The sequence below is a fragment of the Sesamum indicum genome, linkage group LG7 (genome assembly GCF_000512975.1).
Source record: "Sesamum indicum cultivar Zhongzhi No. 13 linkage group LG7, S_indicum_v1.0, whole genome shotgun sequence".
Lineage (NCBI taxonomy): Eukaryota > Viridiplantae > Streptophyta > Magnoliopsida > Lamiales > Pedaliaceae > Sesamum > Sesamum indicum.
This window is the reverse complement of record NC_026151.1, coordinates 9,068,389-9,093,118: the sequence shown is the minus strand read 5'-3', so window position 1 is coordinate 9,093,118 and position 24,730 is coordinate 9,068,389. Positions and strand designations below refer to the sequence as shown.

The 24,730-nt window shown below is 33.2% G+C and overlaps 4 protein-coding genes across 4 annotated transcripts in view; 2 read left to right on the top strand and 2 right to left on the bottom strand.

The window, feature by feature from the left end:
• LOC105166745 (dipeptidyl aminopeptidase 4) overlaps positions 1-2,077 on the top strand; it is a gene marked incomplete in the record, with an annotated part of 5,303 nt that extends 3,226 nt beyond the window's left edge. Inside the window, 2 exon segments of the mRNA XM_011086207.2 lie at positions 1-1,077; positions 1,271-2,077. Coding sequence (XP_011084509.1) covers positions 1-1,077; positions 1,271-1,822 — 1,629 coding nt within the window.
• Positions 2,961-6,979, bottom strand: LOC105166744 (probable pectinesterase/pectinesterase inhibitor 61). Its single transcript, XM_011086206.2, has 4 exons — positions 6,418-6,979; positions 5,821-6,348; positions 5,012-5,148; positions 2,961-4,051 (listed from the first exon to the last, which is right to left on the bottom strand). Exons 1-4 carry the CDS (start codon positions 6,834-6,836, stop codon positions 3,354-3,356), a joined length of 1,782 nt encoding a protein of 593 aa, XP_011084508.1. The 5' UTR covers positions 6,837-6,979; the 3' UTR covers positions 2,961-3,353.
• On the bottom strand, positions 12,213-14,056 carry LOC105166919 (GDSL esterase/lipase At4g10955-like). The gene is made up of 3 exons (XM_011086440.2): positions 13,939-14,056; positions 13,480-13,554; positions 12,213-13,370 (listed from the first exon to the last, which is right to left on the bottom strand). Exons 1-3 carry the CDS (start codon positions 13,992-13,994, stop codon positions 12,410-12,412), a joined length of 1,092 nt encoding a protein of 363 aa, XP_011084742.2. The 5' UTR covers positions 13,995-14,056; the 3' UTR covers positions 12,213-12,409.
• LOC105166743 (protein BOBBER 1) lies at positions 15,612-18,542 on the top strand. Its single transcript, XM_011086205.2, has 6 exons — positions 15,612-16,080; positions 16,606-16,778; positions 16,943-16,991; positions 17,070-17,236; positions 17,984-18,067; positions 18,167-18,542. Exons 1-6 carry the CDS (start codon positions 15,681-15,683, stop codon positions 18,203-18,205), a joined length of 912 nt encoding a protein of 303 aa, XP_011084507.1. The 5' UTR covers positions 15,612-15,680; the 3' UTR covers positions 18,206-18,542.

The window sequence follows — 24,730 nt, the reverse complement described above, 5'->3', positions numbered from 1 at the left end:
TGGTGGTCACTAGACAGCAAATATATTGCATTCACCGAGGTGGATTCATCTGAGATACCCCGCTTTAGGATCATGCACCAAGGCAAAAATTCTGTGGGTTCAGATGCACAGGAAGACCATGCTTACCCTTTTGCTGGCAGTTCAAACGTGAAAGTTCGTTTGGGGGTTGTTTCTGCCAACGGAGGACCAGTTAGTTGGATGGATCTTCATTGCGGTGGAGACCGGGTAGAAAATGAGGAATATTTGGCGAGAGTTAACTGGATGCGTGGAAATATTCTCACGGCTCAGGTGCTGAATAGAACACATTCTAAACTGAAAATCCTCAGGTTTGATATAAAAACTGGTCAGAGGAAAGTCATCTTGGAAGAAGAACACGAAACATGGATCAATCTACATGACTGTTTCACGCCATTAGACAAAGTACCTAATAAGTCAACTGCTGGATTCATCTGGGCTAGTGAAAAAACAGGATTTAAACATTTGTATTTGTACGATATAGATGGAGAGTGTTTGGGACCAATCACTCAAGGTGATTGGATGGTTGAGCAAGTTGCTGGTGTGAATGAGGTTACTGGCGTCGTTTATTTTACTGGAACTCTAGATGGTCCTTTGGAATCTCATCTTTACTGCACCAACTTATTCCCGGATGCAGGCCATTCCTTACAGGTTCCCATGAGATTGACACAGGGAAAGGGAAAACATGTGGTTGTGCTGGATCATCAGCTTCAGAGGTTTGTAGATATCCATGATTCCTTGGGTTCACCTCCCAAAGTTACTCTAAACTCTTTGCTCGATGGAAGCTTGATTACGTCTTTTTATGAGCAGCCAGTCTATAATCCCAGATTCAAGAAACTCCAGCTTGAGTTTCCAGAGATAATTAAGGTAGAGGCGAAGGACGGAACTGCTTTGTATGGAGCACTATACAAACCTGATGTTGCAAGATTTGGACCACCGCCGTACAAAACGATGATTCAAGTTTATGGTGGCCCCGGTGTACAACTAGTGTGTGATTCTTGGATAAACACAGTCGACATGAGAGCCCAATATCTGAGAAGTAAAGGCATATTAGTTTGGAAGGTTAGCTTGTTTCATTTCCATCTAAAAGCCCCTTTTATATTCAGTTGAGTCGAATATCTATCTTTTGCCCCTTTTTATCTACTTTTGGAATATGCCTTGATTTTCCAATATCCAGTATTATTCGTCTTCCTTTTCACTTCATGACAAGATATGGTGGACTTGTACCTTATCATGGCTGCTATGCTTTCCGCAGATGGATAACAGAGGATCCGCTCGACGTGGGCTCAAATTTGAAGGTGCCATCAAATACAACTGCGGCCAGATTGAGGCCGAGGATCAACTAACTGGAGCAGAATGGCTCATTAACCACGGGTTAGCCCAACCTGGTCACATTGGCTTGTACGGATGGAGTTACGGCGGATACCTCTCAGCCATGACCCTCGCAAGGTTTCCTGAAGTTTTCAAATGTGCAGTCTCTGGTGCTCCAGTCACATCATGGGACGGATATGACACATTTTATACTGAAAAATACATGGGTTTGCCTTCCGAAAAAGAGTCGAGCTATCTACGCAGTTCCGTAATGCACCATGTTGATAACATGAAAGGGAAGCTGCTGCTTGTGCACGGTATGATAGATGAGAACGTGCATTTCAGGCACACAGCGAGGCTTGTGAACGCGCTTGTGGCAGCTGGGAAACCTTACGAGTTGTTGATTTTCCCAGACGAAAGGCACATGCCTCGTCGGCTTAGGGACCGCACATACATGGAGGACAGAATATGGGATTTTATCCAGAGGAGTTTGTAGATAACTTCTTCAGTTGGTAGAAAATTTGTGGAGATGGATCCGGTCCTTGATGAAGAAGATGGCACTTTAGGTGCTCGATCCTTGATGTTTGGAACCCTTCTGATTCTCCTTTCAGCTTACTGAACCGGAAATGCACCTTGTATCTAATGTTTCATTTAATTCGACCTTGTAACTTCAATGTAATAAACCTTGCTGCCTCCTACTCTTATCATATATGAGTAATAAGCAATATTTGGGATTGGGTATACGCAATTATTTATAATGCTAGTAAAATTGTAATGCAAGTAATTAATTAATTTATTATATATTTCACATCCGGTATAACTTTTTTCTTAAATATATAATACATACTTAGGATAATTACATTTACACTATTTGATTCATAGTTAGCTTAAACAAATTGGCCCTAACAGTTACAGAACATGAATAGTTTGTGTGATGATGATAATTTGGAGATATATGTGTAATTTTTTTTAAAAATAGGGGTTTGTGTATAAGTAATATTGCAGTTTATGGTAATGTATGTGTAAATACTCAAAAGGTATAGATTAAGGGGTGTAAATGTAATTATTTTTATATACTTATACAATAAAATATAGGAATAATTATATTTAGATTCTATTTGAAAATGTGTTTTCAAAAAAGTTTTAAATTATACTTCAAAAAAAATAAAATTATATGTAATTATTTTTGTTGACATCAGTATTTCTGGTACAAACCTTAGAAAAAGTGTATCAGGTGTAAAAAGGATATAATTATAATATTTTAAACTATTTTTAAATAAAGTGTAATTTTACATTTGATAGGGTATAAGTATAATTAATTCTAAAATATAAGATAAAACATTAAAAATAGAGCCTTTTATACTTTTTCACCAAAATCAATGTTGATATCGATAAAAGTCACCTTTGAATTTAGATCAAGACAAATTTTATATCATGATCCAGCTGAGTCAATTCATTCACATGGTCACTTGTTCATTGCATATATCTTGTGGGTCACACGATTAGTTGGTGGAATTAAGAATTCATTATAAGTATTTAAAGCCCAACCGACTGAACAGCTTCAACACTATTGCTTCGGTATTTAGACAAACAATGCAGTAGTTCTGGGAGTCAAAATAAAGTACAGTACTCTCTTGCCCAATTCCACATTATTTTCATTCAACTTTACTGCATCATTTTGATTCACAACACTTCAAAATCACTATTTTGGTAACAAATCTTAGTCCATTACTCAATCTTATGAGTCAATTTGTAAAACTTTCAGTGGATCGGATGCAAGACTCTCCATCCATCCAACATTATCGAATTAAGAAGACAGACAATGAAAACTCTCATTTGTAATAAAAACACAAATATTAATGAATTCGAGTGGCTTCAAACTCGAATCCGGTTTAAGAAAATATTAATTTTTGACCATATGAAATTAGAGAAAAAACCTAAAAAATTACTATACTATATCAATAGGACCATAGCCATGTATAGACCAAGCCCAGTTTACTTAAAATAGAATTAGTTATGTGTGTGATTCAATTTGATAGCCCAGCCAAGAATGCCACCCCAGTGGAGGGCAACCACGACGACCCATAGATAAATTGTGCCACTGTAAACTTGCTGGCCTCGATCGTGGATGTGATCACACGATATCCAGGCCATTTCACGCGTTGCCCTAACGCAGCACCCGGTCCATAGTTCATGTACTCCCCATAGTATAACGTGTCTAGGGCAAACGTTGAGTTCCACTCTAGCCACCCCCTAGGATGAATGTGATCACCCAAGTACGAGAGCATGTATACGGTGCGCGAGTACATCTTCCACGGCCGCCCTAAATACGTCGGGTAGGCGCCTTTGGCTGCCTCCAGGTCAGGTTCGGCCACAATCCTACAGGCGTGGATCGAAATGCCTGTGTTCTGATTAGGGTCCTTGCGGTTCTGGGCCGTGATCGTGTTCTTTTGAAGTTGCATGGGCTTTCGGGCGTGTAGCGTGCAGTTTTGGAACACAACGGCCGCGTTGCCAAAGATGAAGTCCACCGTGCCATAGATGTCACACTCGCGATAAAATTGTCGTTGCGAGTGTGTGTATAGTGTGTCTTGGTACCCGATCACGTTGCATCTGTAGACCACAGCGTGGTCCGCACCGACTCGGAGGGCGACAGCTTGATGCTTGCTGGGACCGGCCCAGTTCTCAAAGGTTATGTCCCTAGCAATGAAACCGGCGCCGGTTGCGGCTGTATGCCAATTGAGTATTAGCAAACACATGAAGAGGGAAAGACACATAGATTTAGCTGAACTAAAAGATCTTGAAAAGCATCTTCAGTAAATATTAAGAAAGATTCGTGGCAAAGTAGGATGATGCAAGAATTTCTTCTCATTGGCATCCTATGTTAAAAGTGGGCATCAAGATGAATGATTAACAATATCATGTCATTTGGAGATTGAAAATAGATCATAGTACAAATCTAATTAATGCTATGTCATGGCCTTAAATTTAGGTGGAAGCAAAAAGGAAAAAAATATATTAATCAAATAATAAAGAAAAAAAATATTATCATTTGGAGCAAGAATAACACTTTTGATTGCCCTCCACAATTTTAACATTGTTGTTATTTTTAATTTTTTAGTCTTATCACAATATATTTTTTTGAAAACTTACGAAAGATAGAATTTTATAAGTTGTTACTAACAACATAATGATGTTATCACAATAAACATATCACTAATTATCTATGCAAATAACTTTAACATAATAATCACTACTATTAAATTGTTGCCCTAATAAAATAAAAATTTTGCCGGCTTATATATATAATTACTGTTCTTATTGATACTATCACTTGATTTTTTTTGTCACTATTAATTTATTATTATTTTTTTTTGGTGATAGTTGTAATTAATGGAGCTCATCCAAATAAATAAATATACGCCGCGTAGAAGGGTAAATTTGTTAAATCATGACTTGTGACCAAAAATACAAGCACAACGGAAAGAGAAAGCGGGTGCGTGTCCCAGACAGCGTTAACGAGACTGTGTGAAAGCCACGTTGCATGTTCGGGGACATGTAATGCCAAAATGCGCATAGTTTTCAGGGCCCAAGTGAGAATAATCCAAGTAATGGGGATAAAAAGGCGAATAGTGAAAAAAGAGAGCGCAAAAGGCAAAAGGGGGGGAGATGAGAAAGGGAATTTTACCAAAGGACGCGGTGTGGAATGTTGTCAATTTATCCTGCACGCTTTTTCCTCCTGAAATGACTGTCTTGCCCTTGCCATCTCCGATGAACATTATGTTTGTCTTCTTCCTTCCCACCTTCAAGTTATCCTCTTCGTATCTACAACATTATGTTATATTCAACAAATCACAACCATTTCTCTTTTCTTTTCCCCTTTTGCCCCTTAATAGTAAAATTTAGTGTGTCAACTCTCACTTTTTGTAAGAATAAAATAAAATCGCACGCACTCTTATGATTATGTGTAGAAAGAACAAAAACATTTCAAATCATGTCAACCAATATGAAAGAATTTAAAAATTCTTGATGGCTCAACTCTGATCATCAATTCCAGTCGAGAATATAAATAGAATCAATTATGAACACCCTTCAAATTAGGTATCAGCATAATTAACTTAATAACAACAATCGAACATGTCATATTTTTTAAATTAAATTTTTTAGACTGTATTAATTGAGCCGACATATATGGATAACAAAAGATAATTATATGATCTTTCAAACTATTATAATAAAGATATAGTTTTAAATTATGAATAATAATTTTAATAGGGTTGGAGCAACATCATGATTGGACTCATGAAGTCAACATTCCAATCAAATAATAATAACTGGGTTTGAGAGGCAATTACGAAAGCATAATGACAGGGACATTCAAGTCATTTGCTTCATCATTATTATGAAAAACCAACAACTAAAAAGCCAAACCAACCAAAAAGAACAGTGTGGCACGGGTGCCTTGCCAAACTTTTTTCAAACTTAATGTGAAATTACCTTCCTGCCCTCACGTAGATGATGAATCGCCGATTACTGTGCTCGGGCGCCTTCTTGATCGCCTCTGCTATTGTTTTGTACGATCCGTTGCCGTCTTTCGAGACGATTATATCGGCATTAATCGCCGACACCGGCATGTCTAGCAGTACTCGTTCTCTCCGGGATAACCATATTGGCAACGGGAACGGCTCGTGCTCTTTTTTGTGGCTCAGTAATCGCCGGCGGCGATTCTGTATCGGTATACCGGAGAAATCCCGGTCGCCTCCGGCGGCGGCGTATATCGCGAGACAATTGCTCACGAGCTCGGATAAATCCTTTAGCCTATCGGACATTTGACTCTTCACGAAGCCGTTCAGTTCATCGAAGCCTTCGTTGCAGGTGTCCTGGTTAGTTAAAGAGGCGCTGAGCCAAGTTAAGACGTCCTGAGTGGACCCGGCGGGTGCGCCTCCGGGCACGACGGAGGTGAGGGAGCGAGAGAGGAGGTCCACGGAGTCGTCGAGGAGCTCTAGGCAGTCCATGTACGCCGACCTGAGGTAGTTGCACAGTGTAAAAAAAAAAAAAAACGGTAAATTTCGATCGACATTAATTCGAACGAACCTGACGCGAGGATCCATATCGAGATTGCGGATCTCAGACGCGGAAAACAGAGCGCGGCCGACTTTTTGGAGAGTCATATTAACGGAAATGTGGACGAGTTCTCCGTCGGAGGCGGTGATCGCGCCGGGGAAGTCGAGGAGCGAGTTGAGGCAGAGAGAAGGATACAAAGTACGGCTACATGCTCGGGACATGGCTTGAGACGGCCGTCGATTGTGTAGCCGTGCGCCGGGGCCGGAATTCGCTCTGTTTCTGATGACCACCACGAGCGCGGCGGAGACGGCGGACGCCACAATGAGTGTGGCGGCTAGGATGAGCAGAAGCTTGATTTTGGACTTTTTGGGTGTTGGTTTGGGGTCAGTAGGCAGGTCCCGGGATGAGGAGCCACCAGGCTCGGCTTTTCCGAGCCTGCCATATTCCATTGCCTTAGGCTTGGTGGTAAATAGAGAGAAAGGGGAATAAACGAAGAAGAAGAAAGAGAAGTGTGGGTTGTCTAGCTATGGAAGTTTTAGGGGTAACTTATAGGGAGGATTGTAGAGTAGACCTTTGGTGTGGAATGTGTGTGCATATTTTGTGTAGAGTAGCCCTATAGTGTGTGTATTTGTGTCTTTTTTGTGTAGAGTAGACCTGTAGTGTGGGATGTGTATGTTTTTTCTATTTATGTGTTATATGTGTGGTATGTTGTGAAAAAAATTTGTTTAAATTTAATTCGGTCGAATTTATTTATACGATAGATTCAAATTTAATCGAATTTAGTTCAAACAAGAATTTCCCAATATGTTCGTATTGAATTTCGTATATATATCGTATGTTGTATTGCATTATATACAATTTACATTACTTTTGTATAAATAATATATATCAAACATATATATAAAATATAACATTAATTTATGATAAAAGATTCGAATCACGATGCTAAGTATGCATATCACAATGTATACGATTGCGATTTAATTAATTTTGTTTTTTAAAATTCCAATTTAGACTCATTTTATAGGGAAGAATTTACAATATTACGTCTTGTATATTTATTTATTTTGATAAGAGCTCACTTTAGAAATATTTCATGAATTGATATTTTTGGTGGTTATTAGGTGGGATCGTGATTATGGGTTCACTCGTCATTAATAATTATATATAATTTTAAATTTATGTTAAAAATTTATATAATATGTCCCAAAATATATTACCTTATTGACAGTTTGTCTTTTATCTTTTAAAAAATAAGTAAATAAAGAATATGAACCACTTTTGTTTGAATCAAAATGATTCCATTACAACTATAACTAATTTACTATCAAATTAAGCATAAAACACGCATTATAGCAAATACGAGATGTAATATTAGTACAAAAAAAAAAAGAAAAAAAAGAGAGTCAGAGCAATATGTTTTGTTGCAGAAGTGTGTGATGATGATGAATTTTTTTTACTAAAATTGTGTGATTGATCATTTTTTCTAATTATATATTAATTATTCAATAAGTGTATTGTACTTACTATATAATCAATTTAGACTCGACTAAATTCAATTTAAATTAAAAATTACCAATTGGAATTGGAGGGGTTTGGTACGAGGTCGACATCAAGGGAGATTAGCTGGCCTCTACTTAGAACTGGAGACAAGTATAGAATGAATTAGTTCGGAGTGTTTACTGTTTTGGTCTCATCAGTTTCCTTAACTTTTTCTCTTTGTTTGCTTGTTGGGCACTGACTTTCTGGTTTTAAACTTGGTGGAAAAGGTCTTGAATTGGATGGAGGGGTTGTAAGGAAAGAGGTGGTTGCTAAGTGAGTTGATGTATTTAGTGAAATGACATGTTTATCTTTTTACTTCTTAGAGTTCTTTTATTAGTTGTGAAGATGTCCTGAGATTTTTTGTAAATAATATTATGTTTGTCTGTTTATTTAGTATACTAGTACTTCATTTACATTTGATGAGTAAATCACGACCACCACTCTTAAGATTTGTCATAATTACAAATATTTTTTTTTATTATTTGAAAAATTATAAATACCTTCTTAATGTTTGATGAAATTATGTAATCATTAGATGGATGTATCAAACTATCAACTTTACCCTTATTGTATTTTTTATTTTTTTTTAAATAAAAAAATTGAAAAAAAATAAACAAATATTTTAAAATTATAAAAAAAAATTATCCACTTAATCCATACAAAAAAATTATAAAAAATAAATAAAATTATAATTCTTAATTCATAAGAATATTTTGGTCAGTTCACCACAAAAAATGAATGAGAACCTAACGGATTGCTCTAATTGTTAGGTTACTGTTAAAATCAGGGGGGTATTGATAATTTTTCAAACAATGAGGGAATATTCATAATTATGCCAAACCTTTTGAGGAGGTCATTGTAATTTACCTTACATTTGATACTAACAATAATGATAGTACGTGTTAAATTTTATTAAATTCAAAATTCATCCCGCCTCAGACCCACTACTAACTAGACCTGAAATCTATCATGTCCCGCTTCGAATCTATCTTGAACCCAGACCCTGTGGGTCTAACCTTTAAAACTTGATTTTTTTTCGCCCCTAATTGGTTGATATATGTACTTTTTTTTTTCAGTCAAAGTGTATATGATATCGATAAAAATAATTTTTTTAATAAAATAATACTAATAAAACATATTTTTTACATATGAAGAATTCTAAAGAGTGATAGTAGTTTTTTTCTTTATTATATTGTTAAGTGAAATAGTGAATTCTATGAGAGAGAGATATTAACCAAAAAAAAAAAATAATAATCCTCAGATCCAGACCTACTATTTATAACCAAACGTATAATAGGTTTGTGATCGAGACCGATCTACCCACCTTATTTGTCATCTCTACTTGACACAGGATGCACATGCAATATAATTACGATAACAAAAACGAAGAAAAGCCACAAACAACAAAAATAATAACAATAATGTCACTTTTTGAAGAGATTGACATATGATGCAAATCAATTTGCAAAGAAAATAAAAATAAAAACAATTTATAATAATTCATGATAGTTTTACAAAGAAGAAAAACTAGAGATAATTTTTTATTATTAAAAATGTAAAGCCTAAAAGTAGTAAATGAAAAGGAATATTAAAAAGAAAAACCCTTTCAATTTAAAAAAAAAGTACCATATCTTGATTAAAAATAGAACAACTTTTTGTGTATTATTATTTTGTATAATTATGGGAAACAAACCTAATGGCTAACACTTCCAACTAATGAAAGTATTGGAAATTTTCTAAGTAAAAAACTTCTACTTGAAAGATTCTTTAGAGAAAAGAAAAGGATTCTTTCCTTAGCCTTATTATTCTTAGTGTGGAGTGGAGTGACAATGTCACATCATGTCCTTAGAGGTAGCACTTATTTTTGGTCATCATTTCTTGTAAAAGAGCAATATCATAAGTTGCTAAAGTTGGAGCATTAGGGCTCAATGTATTCATAATTTAAGTTTCATCTATACTATAGTTTCATTATAACAAAATATTTGGACTCTTTAAAATGTTAAGTGGATATAGCACATCTCTATCAAGATATCCAAAAGGGCAAAGAAGTAATTTAAGAAAAAAATATGTACCGATCCCGAGCTGAGAGTTACAGTTAGTACGTATTTGAGTTTGGAAAAAAGGTTGCAGAATTGAATTTTAGAGTGACTGGTTGTTACTGTACGATTGTCTGCCGAACTATAGTATGAGATGAAGGGAACAAAGAAATTTTTGAAAGAAAAAAAAATCATGGTATGAAGGGGTGAGAAAGAAAGAAATTCTTAAGAAAAAAGAAACGTGGTGTACCGGGTTGCGAGAAAAAAAAAATATATAATTGTGAATTTATTAAAAATATTACTATTTTGACCAAATTCTTTCGGAAGAAAAAATAAATTAAAAGATAAATTTCAATATTTAAAAATTGGTACACCAAAGAATTCTCGAAAAACATACAAGTCCACATAACATGACTTGAACCTTCCAGTGTCCATTTGGACATATAGTTGCTATTTTCGATCATTGATTGTGCAAGTGCATTGTACAGATCTTTATTCTGTTTCGACACTTTCTTACCTCCTAAATATAAATTCGTCTTTTGTGGGGTATTTTTAAATAATTCATATCAGGTCCGATAATCGAGTTCATTTAATATATCACCATCTCTAAACTTATTTATTTATTAAAAGAAAAGTTGGCTTATTTGGTAGATTTTGGTAATAAATGATGATTATTGGGAATTTTTGATCTTTTAATTATAGTGAGAATGTCATGACCAAAGAATTTCCACCAACACCAACCATTATTAGTGATTAATTTTGTGTAACATGAAATTGACATGCCATGCTTCCCTTTCTTCTATGATCTATCCACAACAGCTGTACAATAGCTTTATCCGGATCTGCAATAATCAATAATAAATTAATCGATGGTAAATATGAATTTTTATTTAATTTTTTTATTAATATCAATAAATTTAGTAATTTTTAATTAGATTAAAATAAATATTAAGTACTAAATTAATTTTTAAAATTATAGAAAATATACGTATAATTATACCAAACTTAGATCTAGTAATTTTATACCGATAGATGTAAATATATTAACTAAAGTCGTTATCATCTCAAGACTAACAATAGCAGCTACTAGCAACTCATGATACTCGCAATAATGGAGAGGAAAATGACTTGTGTACGAAAAAATAATAATAATTTTGCGCGTCTTATTAGTACTATAATAAGCGTTATTTCATTATAATCACGAAACCATGTACTTTTGAAGCTGTCTAATGACAAGGAAAGATTGACAACTTTACGCCGAACTCTACATCTGGTCACTGTAGATGAAGAAAGAAAGATGTAATGAGACAATGATAAAGCAAAATTGTATTTTTCGTCCTGAAATTCAGACATGCACGTGTTTTTGTTCATGCTCGTCAGTTGGTACAATTTAGGTCATTCATCTTTCGTTATTTTAATTGTAGTATATTTATTTTTTAGTGTGTGGAAAATAATATGAGATAAATTAAATTAGAGTAAGAAATTCTGAAACTTATTGTCAAGTCATTGACCAGGAGACTTGTCATTTTCGAGTATTTAGTATTAATTCATATTGAATATAAACGAACAATTAATTATATTAGTGTAAAGTGTTAAGGGTCTCTCGTTTAACGAGGTATTTTTTTTTAAACAAAAAAACATAAGATTATTATGTTCTACGTTAGAATGTCTAATTGGAATGAGCAAATTTCTTTCGTGTCACGTATAGAATTAATTATTGTTATTAAAATATGATTCTTATCATTATTAAATTTATAAAAATTTTAGTATAAAATTAAAATTTTATTAGTTTATATCTACAACTGGCGATAATTTTTATTACATAAATTAATAATTTTTTCAATAGTATTATTTTTCTAAATGTGGCTAAAGGTTGGGCCGAAACGGTGGAATCTAACAAAATTTGGCAGGCTTGGGTTGAACCATAACGGCCGAAAAGAAACTTCTGTGGGCCGGGCCGTGAAACAAAGTCGACCCGTCCTCATAATAATTATTTAGAATTAAAAATTGTAGATTTTGGAAATAATTGAGTAAAACTTTTAATAAAAAAATTGAGTGGATAATTTGTTACTTAAATGTTGAATATTGGATGTTATTTTAAATTCTTGAATGAAATTTAAAATCTACATTGACACTTAATATCATATTTTTAATTTTTTCAAAAATGGAACAAGTCGAGTTTTGAGTCATCATGTTGACCTGAGTAAATTTGGTGAGATGAACATTTTCAACGTGATGAAAATCAGCTCTCTGTGAATATTTTTGAATCGTGTCATGCCCACTTCAATCGAACCCAAAAATTACCAAATCGAATATGATCACCTTTCGCAAAGTTTCACATTAAAAAAAGAAAAAAATAAAGGAAAAAACACCTATTAGACCATCACATGAAATGAACAAAAAAAAAACTAGAAACCATAATTAGTACAATGTAGAAAAAACTCTTAATTGTACTGAAACAATTTGTACTTAAACTGCAAATCTTGTCTCCACCACTGATGAATCCCATGGGCTTCCTTAAAACTCTGAGAAGGGCTCAAGTTGATACTCAAATAAGCACAAGGAATGAGATGTCCTGCCTCACAATCCTTTCCTCTAACAATGCTCCCTACAGAGTGTTTTGTGGCAAGCCTTCCAATTTTCCCCGCACCCATTGACTCCATCTTCTCCCTATGCTCGAAATAGCCAACGTACTCCGAACAAATGGGGTCCGATGGATTGACAAACAAATAAGGAATCCACGTGGACAAAACAACGAACGTGTCCTCTTCCTTAGCGCTCTTCCCACCGCCGGTGGCAACAGCCAGGCCGGCAGTCAGGACACTGCTTGCAAACCTAAGGCCGTGCCTCAACTTCTCGTTTGCTATTTTCTCGATGGGGAGAGAGGCGAACGGAGGATTGAAGAGGTAGGTTTCAAGATTCATCTTTGTGTGCTTAACCATGTCACGTCCTATGAGCAATGCAATGGACGCTCCCAGGGAATGCCCGGCTAGCCAAACGTTCTGGGGGCCGGCCCTGTGAGCTATCTCTCGAACAGATTCTAATCCTATTTGATAACGGGTGCTGTTGTTGAGATTATGGAGCATGAAATGGAGATTGAGCTTGAAGTCCTGCTCCCGATTGCCAGGCTTCTTGATGGTGCCCCGGAAGGCAATGACATACTGGGGAGGCCTCTGGCCTGAATAGCTGTGGTATGAATACGAGGAGTTGAACTCATAAATAGCGCCAAAGTAAGAGAGATCCTGGTTGTCCACAAGTATATGGTTTAATTTGAAATCGAACAATTGCCACCATGGTGGAGCCAATGCTTGAGAGCCGGCCCGGTTCTGCTGCCTGTCCCGTTCCATCGTGTAGACTCCCTGCACGAGGCTGGCAGCAACCGACCGTCTATGGTGCGAGTTGTTCCTATATATGAATACATGAACATATGTAAGATTGTCCTTCATATCGCCATAATAGATGAGTTTTTGCTTGCAAGAAATCAAAGTTGAATCTTGGAATGTGATCATCTTACCAATCAATAGATGTAAGAAATGTTGGACCCGTGAGGCTGAAAATTTCCTTCTCTGAGGCCATCATTCCTTGGTTTCTGTCTCAATTGTATGTGAATCCCATTTCAGAGAATAAACACACAATGTTAGAGACCATATACATACATATACATGTATATATATGCACACACGCAAAAATAGAAAAAAAAAGTTTATCTTCAAGAAATCCCAACTGTCCTAATTGTCTGGTCGATATACATGTAAGAATAGACATTGACCAACGGAACCTAAACTCATTCGTCTCGTCTCGTCTCAACGTTAGCCATCATCGAGCAATTAAAACATTGTCAGCCATCGTCAAGCAAGTAAAACATCGTGGAATACATATATATGATCACAACAAAAAATCAAGAACTTGAATTTTAGCCCATCATCAAAACCAAAGAATTTGCAGAGTTCATGCAAATTAAATGCTTCATTACCTTAAAGATGAAGAACTTCCTCCGGGGAGAGAATTCTTGATGTTATAATTCGTCATCAATTACTTCTCATTGCAAGTAAAAGATTGTGTGATATGTATATACATAATTTAGACTTTCAGCCAAGAATTAAAATCTAAGTTGGACGATGGAGAACATTAGTTTTATTCACGTAGAGTGGAGCACACAAAGTCAACGGAAGTTGAAGTTTTAAATACAGCATAAAAAAATATGTGAAAGTTGCAATAAATTATGATTTCCAACGTTAAGTATTCCTGTCATTTGATGGGCTGTATATCAAGAATGAAAACAAAGTCAACAAATAGGTAGAAACTTCCTAGAACATCAAATTAGAGTTTTTCAGAGCAAAATTCAATAGGACAATCAATTGAAAATATTGATTTGCTCTTTTAAAATCATACTATGAAATTGGGGTTCTTAACTTCGCCCCTTAATTTTTTTTTTTTATAAATTTGTATTTGATTCAGATCATGATTTAAATTCTGTATCGATAATACACAATCAAAGGTTGTTAGGTTTAGTCCGTAGTGCTGGCATTCTACTTTTAAGGGTACTATAGGAATGTAGTAAAAGGTTCTTGTACTTCGTACATGTTTATTGGGCTATTTACTCGACTATTTTCTAATTGAACTATTTTAAAATATTTTATAAATTCATACATTTTAATTTAAAAATTAGCTATCGTGACATGTTTTTTTATTGCATATAATAAATAATATTTTATATCTTATAATATATATTATGAATAATATATATATATATAAATCAACACATTATATGTATTATCCAAAAAAAAAAGAAAGAAAGAAAGAAAGACAGAAAGCAAGAAAGAAAAAAAAATTTAATTGTATTATATATCAGCATAATAATAAATAGGTGTCACAATGTCATAATCATCGTTTGTAAGAGAAAAAGACCTTCTTTTATATATTAACTAGCCTCTGTGTCGCGTTGTTCCTGCATACATATAGTAAATAATCTTTCATGCTTTAAAATATATTATAAATAAGAGTAAACTATATAAACCAATACATTATATTAATCAAAAGGAAGAAAGAAAATTTATCAATTAATATAAATTTTAAAAAATTAAATATGTTAGTTATTTTATAATAAAGGCCATGTGACAACGCAAAAAATTAGTGCGGTGGTGTGATTAACCACCCTTTAACCAATTTCCGTTAAACATATTCTTGAATATTTCAAAATTTCTTAAATCATTATACAAGAATTAAAATAAAATTGTAATGTTATCCAATAAAAACTTTATTATTATTCATATCAAAATTTGAAAAATTAAAAAAAATTATAGAAATATATTTAGATCAATGGGTTTTAAACTTTTAATAATTTTTTTTTTCATTTTTTAGATAATTTTAAAATTAAAAAAAATTAAATTCTTTGACTCTAAATTTGAATTATATTTTATATTTTAAAAATGTTTTAATGTAAAATTATTTGAAATATTTTTTCAAAGACTTATCTCAAATTTAAATCCACAAAAGATTATTAGAATTAATTGGTGCCAAGAAACATCAAAATTATGTACTACTATAATTTGAAGTAACCTCAGGGTCCTTTCTGCAATTTCTCTAAAAGCTAAGGGCTTCTAGAATATTCGTAACTCTTCTAAGTCTCACCTTATACTTTCCAAAACCCCCACAACTGAAGTCGCTCAAAAACCCTTACATTCGGGATTCAGTTCAATTTTTTATCAATCTCTAATGGCGATACTCTCCGATTACGAAGAAGAAGAACAGAAGGCAACGTCATCGGCGGCGCCGGAGAGGAAGCCGTTTAATGCCACTCTTCATCCGTCGGATCCGTTAGGATTTCTAGAGAAGGTGTTTGAATTTGTTGCGAAGGAGAGCGATCTGTTCAAGAGCGATTCGCTGGTGAAGGATGTGAATGCGGTGGTGAGAATGGTGAAGGATAAAGTGGAGGCGGAGGAGAAGAAGAGGAAAGAAGTGAAATTTGAAGGGAATGGTAAGGCAGAGAAGAAAATTAAGGAGGAGGTGCAGGCGGCGCCGCCAGTTAAGGAGGAAGAGGTGAAGAAGAATGCGGTTAAGGATGAGAAAGAAAGTGAGAGTAAAGTGGAGGAGGAGGAGAAGAATGGACGTCGAGGTACTTTTTCCGCTGGAGCAAAATTTCTTGTTTGCTTAATTTTTACTTTTCAGTTTACACTCTGATACACCAGTTAGATTATTTATTGAATTCCAGTGAAGCTTTTTATTAGTCGTATTCCAGTATTTGGCGATACTATTTGATTGAGTTCTAGGTTACACGTTGTTGTTTGGGGACGGGTACGACAATCGAAGTTGAAGTGAAGTTTGAGATGGTATCCGAAGTTCAACTGTGTGCTGCTTTGTGAAATTGCAAATATCAGAAAAACAAAAGGATGTCTTAGTGATTTTGTTCATATCTTTTAATATTGGTTCTCCATGTGATACCGCATTCATTTTCTTTCAATATTTTTCAACTATAGCAAAATCATCAGATCCTTAGATTCTGCATGGCACAAGTACTAACATCCATTTCCAATTCTAGCATCATATACTACTTCACGGGATATTCAATTTTGATATATTCTTCACATTGTCACTGTTCTATTTGTTGCTACCTGGATAATGCTTACTTATCTCTGTGCAGTTCCGAACAAAAGCAATGGCCTTGATATGGATACATACTCTTGGGGTCAATCATTACAAGAAGTTAACATCACTATTCCTGTTCCTCCTGGAACAAAGTCAAGATTTATTGCATGCGAAATAAAGAAGAATCATCTCAAAGTTGGGCTCAAGGGTCAGCAACCGGTTATTGATGTAACTTAACCTGCCTCTCTGTATATTTAATTGTGCCATTGTACTATTTTTTTTCTTTTGCGTTCAAGTATTCAGTTAATGTTCATGTACTTGCACAATCATCAAACACTGCTGTTGTTGTTCAAGTACTGAGTGTTTTTTTCCCCTCTTATATATACTTGTAGGGGGAGCTTTTCCAGCCTGTTAAAGTTGAAGACTGTTTTTGGAGTTTAGGTTTGCACTACTTAGCCAATTAAAAATGTTTACTTGAATCCATGAACTGATACCCATAATAAATTTATATTCCTGCAGAGGACCAGAGATCAGTCTCCATTCTCCTTACAAAACAAAATCAGATGGAGTGGTGGAAGTATTTGGTGAAGGGTGAGCCGGAGATTGACACGCAAAAGGTAGAACCTGAAAACAGTAAATTGTCGGATCTGGATCCTGAGACACGATCTACTGTGGAAAAGATGATGGTATGTTTTTAATTCCGCATCTGCTTTATTGGCCCATTTAATCTAAGAATACGTTTATTCAGCATAAGAGGTTGCTTCTTGGTGTCTTTACCAAAGTTCTTCAGCTACAACGTATTGAAGTTGGCTATCTATCTTTGGGCCTGCTTTTACAATATTATGTCCCAAACACAAGTTAAAAGCTTCAAGGCATCTGACTCACTAATTTTGGTTTTACCTGAACATCATCTTCTCATATATGGACTCTGGTACTTTGAATATCTGTACATCGGGACAACTTCTATTGGACATCAAAGGTGTCAAGACATCTGTTTACAATGTGTTGAAACTCACGTCAAAATTTTGGTTTTATGTTGGTGGGGCATAGGGACCCAGAAGAATCAACTTACTTCATAACATCCAAGTTTCAGTTGTTTGCCAATTTGGTCATTGGTCCATGCATCTAGGTGGTTCAAAACTGATACTTCAATCATTTGAGTAGGTTTTGAATCACAGTCGTATATGCTGTTGAAGATGGTAGTCCATTGTGACTACCATCTGATCATTTGAGAGTCTTTTGTCATCCATTCTTCACTGCATTTTGCTCTGAACTTTTTGTTCGGTGGCCTTTGGATACTTTCTGTACTTTGGAGCTGTGGCAGGTTCCTGCCTATGTGCCACTGCTTGGTTTATCACTCAGTCCTTTTATTTGTTGTCCCGCTCTTGTTTAAGAATAAATGTTATCTTGGTCTCATACAATGCCTTCATCAGTTTGACCAAAGACAAAAACAAATGGGCCTTCCGACCAGTGATGAGACGCAGAAGCAGGAGATATTGAAGAAGTTCATGGCTGAGGTAAACACCGAATGATCAATGACCATCGCCGCCCCCAAATTTGCCCACCCCTTTATTTCTCTCAAGTGGTCCACTCATCAAACATTATTGATTTTGCAGCATCCTGAGATGGATTTTTCAAGGGCGAAGATCAACTAGAAAATCGGCCTTCAAATTATTTAATAGAATATACGTTGGGTGGGCAGGGGAAAATTGGACAGTAATTGCTCTTGTTAATTTTTGCTCGCATTCTGTGGTCATCATTTTGAGGTACTCCGTCCCCGGGGATTCGGAGGTCTGTGAGCCAGGATTGGATTTAGTACTCCGAGAATGATTGGCAAAGAAACAAACCGTGGCCTTTTGAAATCGCTGCATTTCTGGTTTAAAACGAGAGTGACATTTCTCTATAGTCTAGTGTTTATCGAGCTTATGGTATCGACTCATACTAATTCTATCGTACTGAATTTCACAGAATATATTGGAATTGGAATTTTGATTTTGGAGGTATGTTGAGGTAAGAATTATCTAGAAATGTTTTATAAGTTCCCATGTTTATAATAAGGTAAGGCTATACAAATATAATTCGGAGATAGACTAAGATCCCAAACATTTTTAAACGCCAAGTGTAGGAAAATTTACCATTAATATGATTAGAAAATCAAGGCAGTGCAGCAAAATTAAAAAACAAATCAGTACTTCATTTGTGTTTGGGTTCATAATTGTTCGTAAGTTGTGAGGTATTTGAATTTCTTTATTCCATTGGGATGGGTGTCTAAAGGCCCAGTGGGTTCTCTATGTGTAGGATCTAACAAGAATTACTCCCTTCTTTTTTTTGCCCCCCCATGTATTCCAACATTCCATAAATCACTAGGAAATGACAAAAAAATGATTTTCAAAGTTGCTTTCCCTAAAAAGGGGCGTGGGACCCTACTGGTATTGCCATATTGTCCACTTGCATCGTGGAACTTAGCTCAAAAATGGGTTTAGCCAGATGGAGATTCTTTTGTTACTTTTCTATTTTTTCTTTTATTTATTAATACAATAAATTAAAAAACCTTTACCAGACATCGAAATATGCTCTTAGAATCATAAGTTACTAACAACTATATTTATTGATTCACATTGAAGAAAATCAAATTCACAATCATCACAATGTAGAGGAATTGAGCAAATAAGCATAGTGAAATGGATTGAGTAAGCAAGCATATTCGTTTTTTTCATTGATTATTGAGAAGACGAGTGAACAGATGTATCAGGTTTAGAGTTGAAATGATATTTTCTTTATGGTCCAACTGCTCAGGTATCCTTCATTTTGTTGGCTTAGTTGGGATGATGATGGGGGTTTGCTCTTTAATTCAAGGTCCTTTTCCCACGATATTTGTGCGTTAATTTGGAATTTTGATATTTTGAAGATAATTTGGTTCTTTTTAATCAAGTATTTTTATATAAAATCGCACTATGGACAAATTTTAATTTGTGAAATTGATAACACTCAACATATAGATTAAAGGTAAGTTTGGCTCATTTTTAAAGTAATTTTATTTAGTTTGTTTCGAGTTGAGTATAGTTGTAAATAAAGAATCAGTAGAGATGGCGCAAATTGTGATTTCAAAAGTTCTTTTCTAAAAAGTATAATTTCATATATTTAGAAAGGGTTTAAGTGTAATTAACTTTAAAAGATGAAATTGGAAGAATCCTCAATCCTCAATTGACATTCATATTTAAGATATGGTTTGAAATTTCTCAAATTAATATTTTGATAAATTTGGATAAATTGTATTTAAAAGAATTTGAAATCTTTCAAATGCATGTTAGGATAAGAACTGTTGCAGAATAAATTCTATTTGAAATAGAGTTTGTAGTTCTCATATACGTTGGGATAAGAACTGCTCTTGAAATAGAGTTGAGTACACCTAAAATTATGCCACATAGCAATGACCAAACAACACAAATGTTAGTACAAGTGATTGCATCACAACTACCCAACAACACAAATGTTAGTACAAGTGATTGCATCACAACTACCCTTGCCCTATACTTCTTTCAATAAATTTTTTTAGAGAATCACTAAAAATTTCATAATTTGAGGTGTCTAAACAAACGGATTTCTCTGATAGTTTTTAACCAAAGCAAGAAAAGCATATTTCATGGGTCTATACAACAATTAGAGCAAGGTCTTGCATCGGTAACGTTTGTATGGGTGATCTTTAAGGTGATAAAAAGAATATATCTGTGATTCAAAAATTTGCAGATGAGCTTGATATGTTTGTATAGAGGGGCAAATAATCTTGTAGACGGGGTTGATTTGAATATATGGATCTACATACTTTCGCTTCATTACATTAACTCGATCCGCACATATATTTGTTTTTACTAGTTTAATTTTATTCCGTTGTTTTCCAATAATATGAGTTGATGAAGTTATATGCCCACAATTGTCATTCTCAACTAGTTAGGTGCCACTCTTGAATTTCCTCTCACCCAAAAATTTGCAAAACAGTGCCAAGTGGTTTTGGCCTTCTTAGGGCAACAAATGGGACCCACAAACAATAACTCCAAACTCTTTAGCATATGTTAAGAAAATGTTTTGTACAGACGACATCTGTTGTTAGCAATATATACGATTGTAATATATCTTATATTTTTTAAAATAAAAAAAGTATATGATCATGACCCCTTTATACAGTGCATAAAGTACTTGGTTCGGTATAAAAGGTAATATTATATATTTTGCCCTGTAAATATAAGTTGTTAGTATTTTTGGTCCTATAATTTACTCAGTTTACATATTTAGTTTTTTTTTAATGAATAAATTACAATGACCTTCCTTGAGATTTGTCATAATTATGAATATCCCATTTTTGTTTGAAAAATTACAAATATCTTCCTAATGTTTGATGAAATTATTTAATCATTGGATGGAGGTATGAAATTGTCAATTTTACCCTTATTATATTTATTTTAAAAGAATTCAAAAGTTATAAAGAAATCGAACGGGATGGATGGAAAAATTTTAGATATTATAAAAAAAAATCCACTTAGTCTATAAAAAGATTTAAAAAAATTCTAACAAAATAAATAAAATTATAATTTTTAATCCACAATGGTATTTTGATCAGTTCACTATAAAAAATGGATGAAAACCTAACAATTGGACTAATTGTTAGACCACCGTTAAAATTAAGGGGTATTTGATAATTTTTCAAACAACAAAGAGACGTTCATAATTATGCCAAGCCTCATGGGAAATCGTTATAATTTATCATTTTTCTTAATTTACGAATTTAGTCCTAAACATCTCATATTTAAACTTTTTTTTAAAAAAAATTTTAGGTCAGTTGACAATTTTGATACCAACAACCTTTAATCTTACATAAATAAATTAAATTTTTGTGTTGATTTTATTAACAATAATTAATAATAATTACTTACTAATATTAGTTCATAACAACAACTCTTGCAGCCAAAATGAATTGATTTCAATCATCACACCCACAGACACACACACCTCATTGTGAAAACTTGGAAATAAATCAAGAATGACTGCAAAAGACAAACAAATTTTAGTGGGATGGCCAACTTACAAAATAATATTGTGACTGCATTCACTTCATCACTATATACTAACACAATTTTTGTCCCTTTCTTTCTTCCTCTTTTTCTTCAAACACACACACACACACACACTTGGTTTGTTTTTATTGTTGTTGGTTTGAAGTTCCCATTTAAGTTGATAAAGTGATCAAAATGAGCACGGCACAATGTAGGGCTTCCATCCTATCATGTCTCTTCATCTTTCATTCATCAATATTACAAATATATATTATATACATACATATATGTTGTATGTATTGTAAGTGCGTGTATATATATATAATACGAGACGTAATATCATTTTATAATGAAAAATTTAGATACAACATACCACTGATTGATTGAGTTTTTCAAGATTTTAGTTCAAAATTCAATAATGTTTTTTTTGAATTTATTATTTTATGAGAGCGATTATATGTCGTTGAATAGCTAGTGATATATATTATTTATTAGGACGTCAAAATCAATAATGGAAAAGTATAACAAGAACTTGCCACGTGCTTGTTCTTTATTGTATAAAACAAAATTTTTCATGATGATTAAAGACAATATATGCCACGTGCCAAAAGGGTTCGTAATAATTTAATTGTTAGTGTTTATATATATATATATATATATATATATTCTTCTCATTATTTCATATTATTTTTTCTATTGTAATTTCCCATTGTGGAAAATTTAAGGTTGGTAAGTAGTGTCCCATGACCCATGTCGAAATGCAGATCATTTTAATCATCAAAAGTGGACACATACACACACCCCACTTCTACTAAACAAAAAAAAAAAAAAAGCAAAGAAGTAGACTTTTTTAGAAATTCGACCTCCTTTTTGCTATTAATTATAACAAAATTTGAACAGCTTTAATTTCGATAAAGAAGTATTTATAAATTAAAATAATTACAAATATCTCATCTTAGTTTTAAAAATTATAAATATTTCTCTGATTCTTCTAGCACTCGTCTAACAATAAATCCATTCTGTTAGATTTTCATCCAATTTTGTGATAAATTACCCAAAATACTCTTTCATATTATAAATTATATTTTTTATAATTTTGTAAAATACTTTATGAACTAATATTTTTAATTAATTATTTATTACCCACTCTCAAATTTTTATTTATATTTTTTTTAAGAAAAATTCAGGAAGTATAAAATTATAATTTTTGTCTTATCATTAAGTACTGCACATTATTTTTTATTTAAAAAAATATTTATATTTTTTTTAAATAATTAAAATTATTTATAATTATATCAAATCCCAACGTAATTTACGACGTACAGCCCAACCCCAAAGTCCATATTCCGAGATGTATATTATTTTCATATTGTAAACAATTTGACCATAAGTGGAAGGGATCACTTAATTAGTGGGATCTTTTCTTCCTCCAATGAGCAATAATGCCAATTTTTTGTTGATATTACTTACTATTTAAAGATTCAAAGAACAATTATTTAATTGGTCATTTTTTTTTTTTCTTTTTTCAACTCATATTTTTATTATATTCTTTTTCTTTAAAATTATGCTTTTCGATAAACGTCAACCAATTTAGTTGTTTAATACCCAAATTTCATCGGGTGATGTTCATATTTGAGTTGCAATACGTCGACATCTCAACAGATTAAAAATTCTTGAATTTAGAAACTAATTAAATTTAGAATTAAAGGTCGAGTTAATTATATGAAAACTTTTGTGTAATTTATAATATATTTTTGGACAACATAAAGAAATATTTTCATGGATTGTAATGATTATTCCTATGACCAAATGAAAATAATTGTGACTAATTAATCTTTAGTGAGGAAAAAAAGTTAGAATTTGATAGGCAAAAATTTTGGACTTGACAACTGATGAATCTTTACCAATTAAGCGTGCTACATAAGATACGCTTTTAGTTGATTGAAGAATTTGTCACTTTATTAATTAGCAAAAGGTTGTCTGTTAAAAGAAGTTTATTCCTCGAGTGTCTGGACTTCCAGTAATTGCAAGTTGGTCCTCCTTTAATTTGCTCTGTAAAGCTGGAGAAAAGGACATATTATATATATATATATATATGTATATAAATCTATATTATTATAAACAATATATTTTGTCATGGCGACTTTTCAATACTTAAATTTTATCTTTTAATTCATTTATTTCTTCGACGGAAACTTTGATCAGAATAGGAATAATCTCATAATCGTAATTTTTTTTTCTTTCAACCCACTACTCCACGTTTTTCTCCCACCTTACTTCTCCATGTTTTTTTTTTTACTACTCACATATTTTTAATAAATACACAATTATAATTTATTTTTCTCTCTCGCATCATCCCATGTTTCTTTCTTCTCACAGTCTTCTTTTTTTCTCATTTCCTCACAATGCAATTGTTTCTTCACTATAATTATCGTGACAAGTCGTCTCTATAAGCATATAATAAATAATATTTTATATTAAAATACATTATAAATAAAAAAATATATATATAAACCCATATATCACATTAAAAAAAATAATTTAAAAGTATTATTAACCTAACAATAAAATTAATATTGTGATACCATAAAGGATCGTTTTTATGTTAGTACAGATATAAGTGCAAGGCAATTTGCATCGTACTGCAATGGGGCTCAATGCATGGAGAATAAATAATTCAGCCCAACTGGACGACAGAATCTCTCTCTCTCAAATAATGTATATTTTAGAATTTAATTAGGGTGAAATAATTAGAAAAAATGTGGCTTTTATTATGATTAATCACCATAAATAAAACTAAAAAATGGTGGCAATTAGTAATTAACCACGCTGTACAATGATTATTAACCGTTATTTTTTGCAGATAAGGCCAAAATATAGCATCAACTAAAAATTATGACAAGGGTTTCGACTGTAATTAAAATCATGACGAATATTGATTAATTATATCAAATTTTAAATTTTTGTATTTATTTTTCATGATAAATAGTATTGGTTAATCATGACTTTAAAATTGTAGTAATTTTTAGTATAAGGAATAACCCAATTTATTTGCATTGACAAAAAAAATTTGCATGATTCATTTATATGAGGTTAGGTCTATATACGAAGATATAAAAATTTCTATATAAA

Coding starts and splice junctions, on each gene's coding strand:
- LOC105166744 (XM_011086206.2), bottom strand. CDS start 6,836: ATGGAATATGGCAGGCTCGGAAAAGCCGAGCCTGGTGGCTCCTCATCC. Junction 6,349..6,417: donor GATATGGATCCTCGCGTCAG/GTTCGTTCGAAT, acceptor CAACTACCTCAG/GTCGGCGTACATGGACTGCC. Junction 4,052..5,011: donor ATTCCACACCGCGTCCTTTG/GTAAAATTCCCT, acceptor ATTGGCATACAG/CCGCAACCGGCGCCGGTTTC.
- LOC105166919 (XM_011086440.2), bottom strand. CDS start 13,994: ATGACGAATTATAACATCAAGAATTCTCTCCCCGGAGGAAGTTCTTCA. Junction 13,555..13,938: donor GGAAGTTCTTCATCTTTAAG/GTAATGAAGCAT, acceptor CAATTGAGACAG/AAACCAAGGAATGATGGCCT. Junction 13,371..13,479: donor TTTCTTACATCTATTGATTG/GTAAGATGATCA, acceptor ATTCATATATAG/GAACAACTCGCACCATAGAC.
- LOC105166743 (XM_011086205.2), top strand. CDS start 15,681: ATGGCGATACTCTCCGATTACGAAGAAGAAGAACAGAAGGCAACGTCA. Junction 16,779..16,942: donor GTCAGCAACCGGTTATTGAT/GTAACTTAACCT, acceptor ATATACTTGTAG/GGGGAGCTTTTCCAGCCTGT. Junction 17,237..17,983: donor CTACTGTGGAAAAGATGATG/GTATGTTTTTAA, acceptor TGCCTTCATCAG/TTTGACCAAAGACAAAAACA.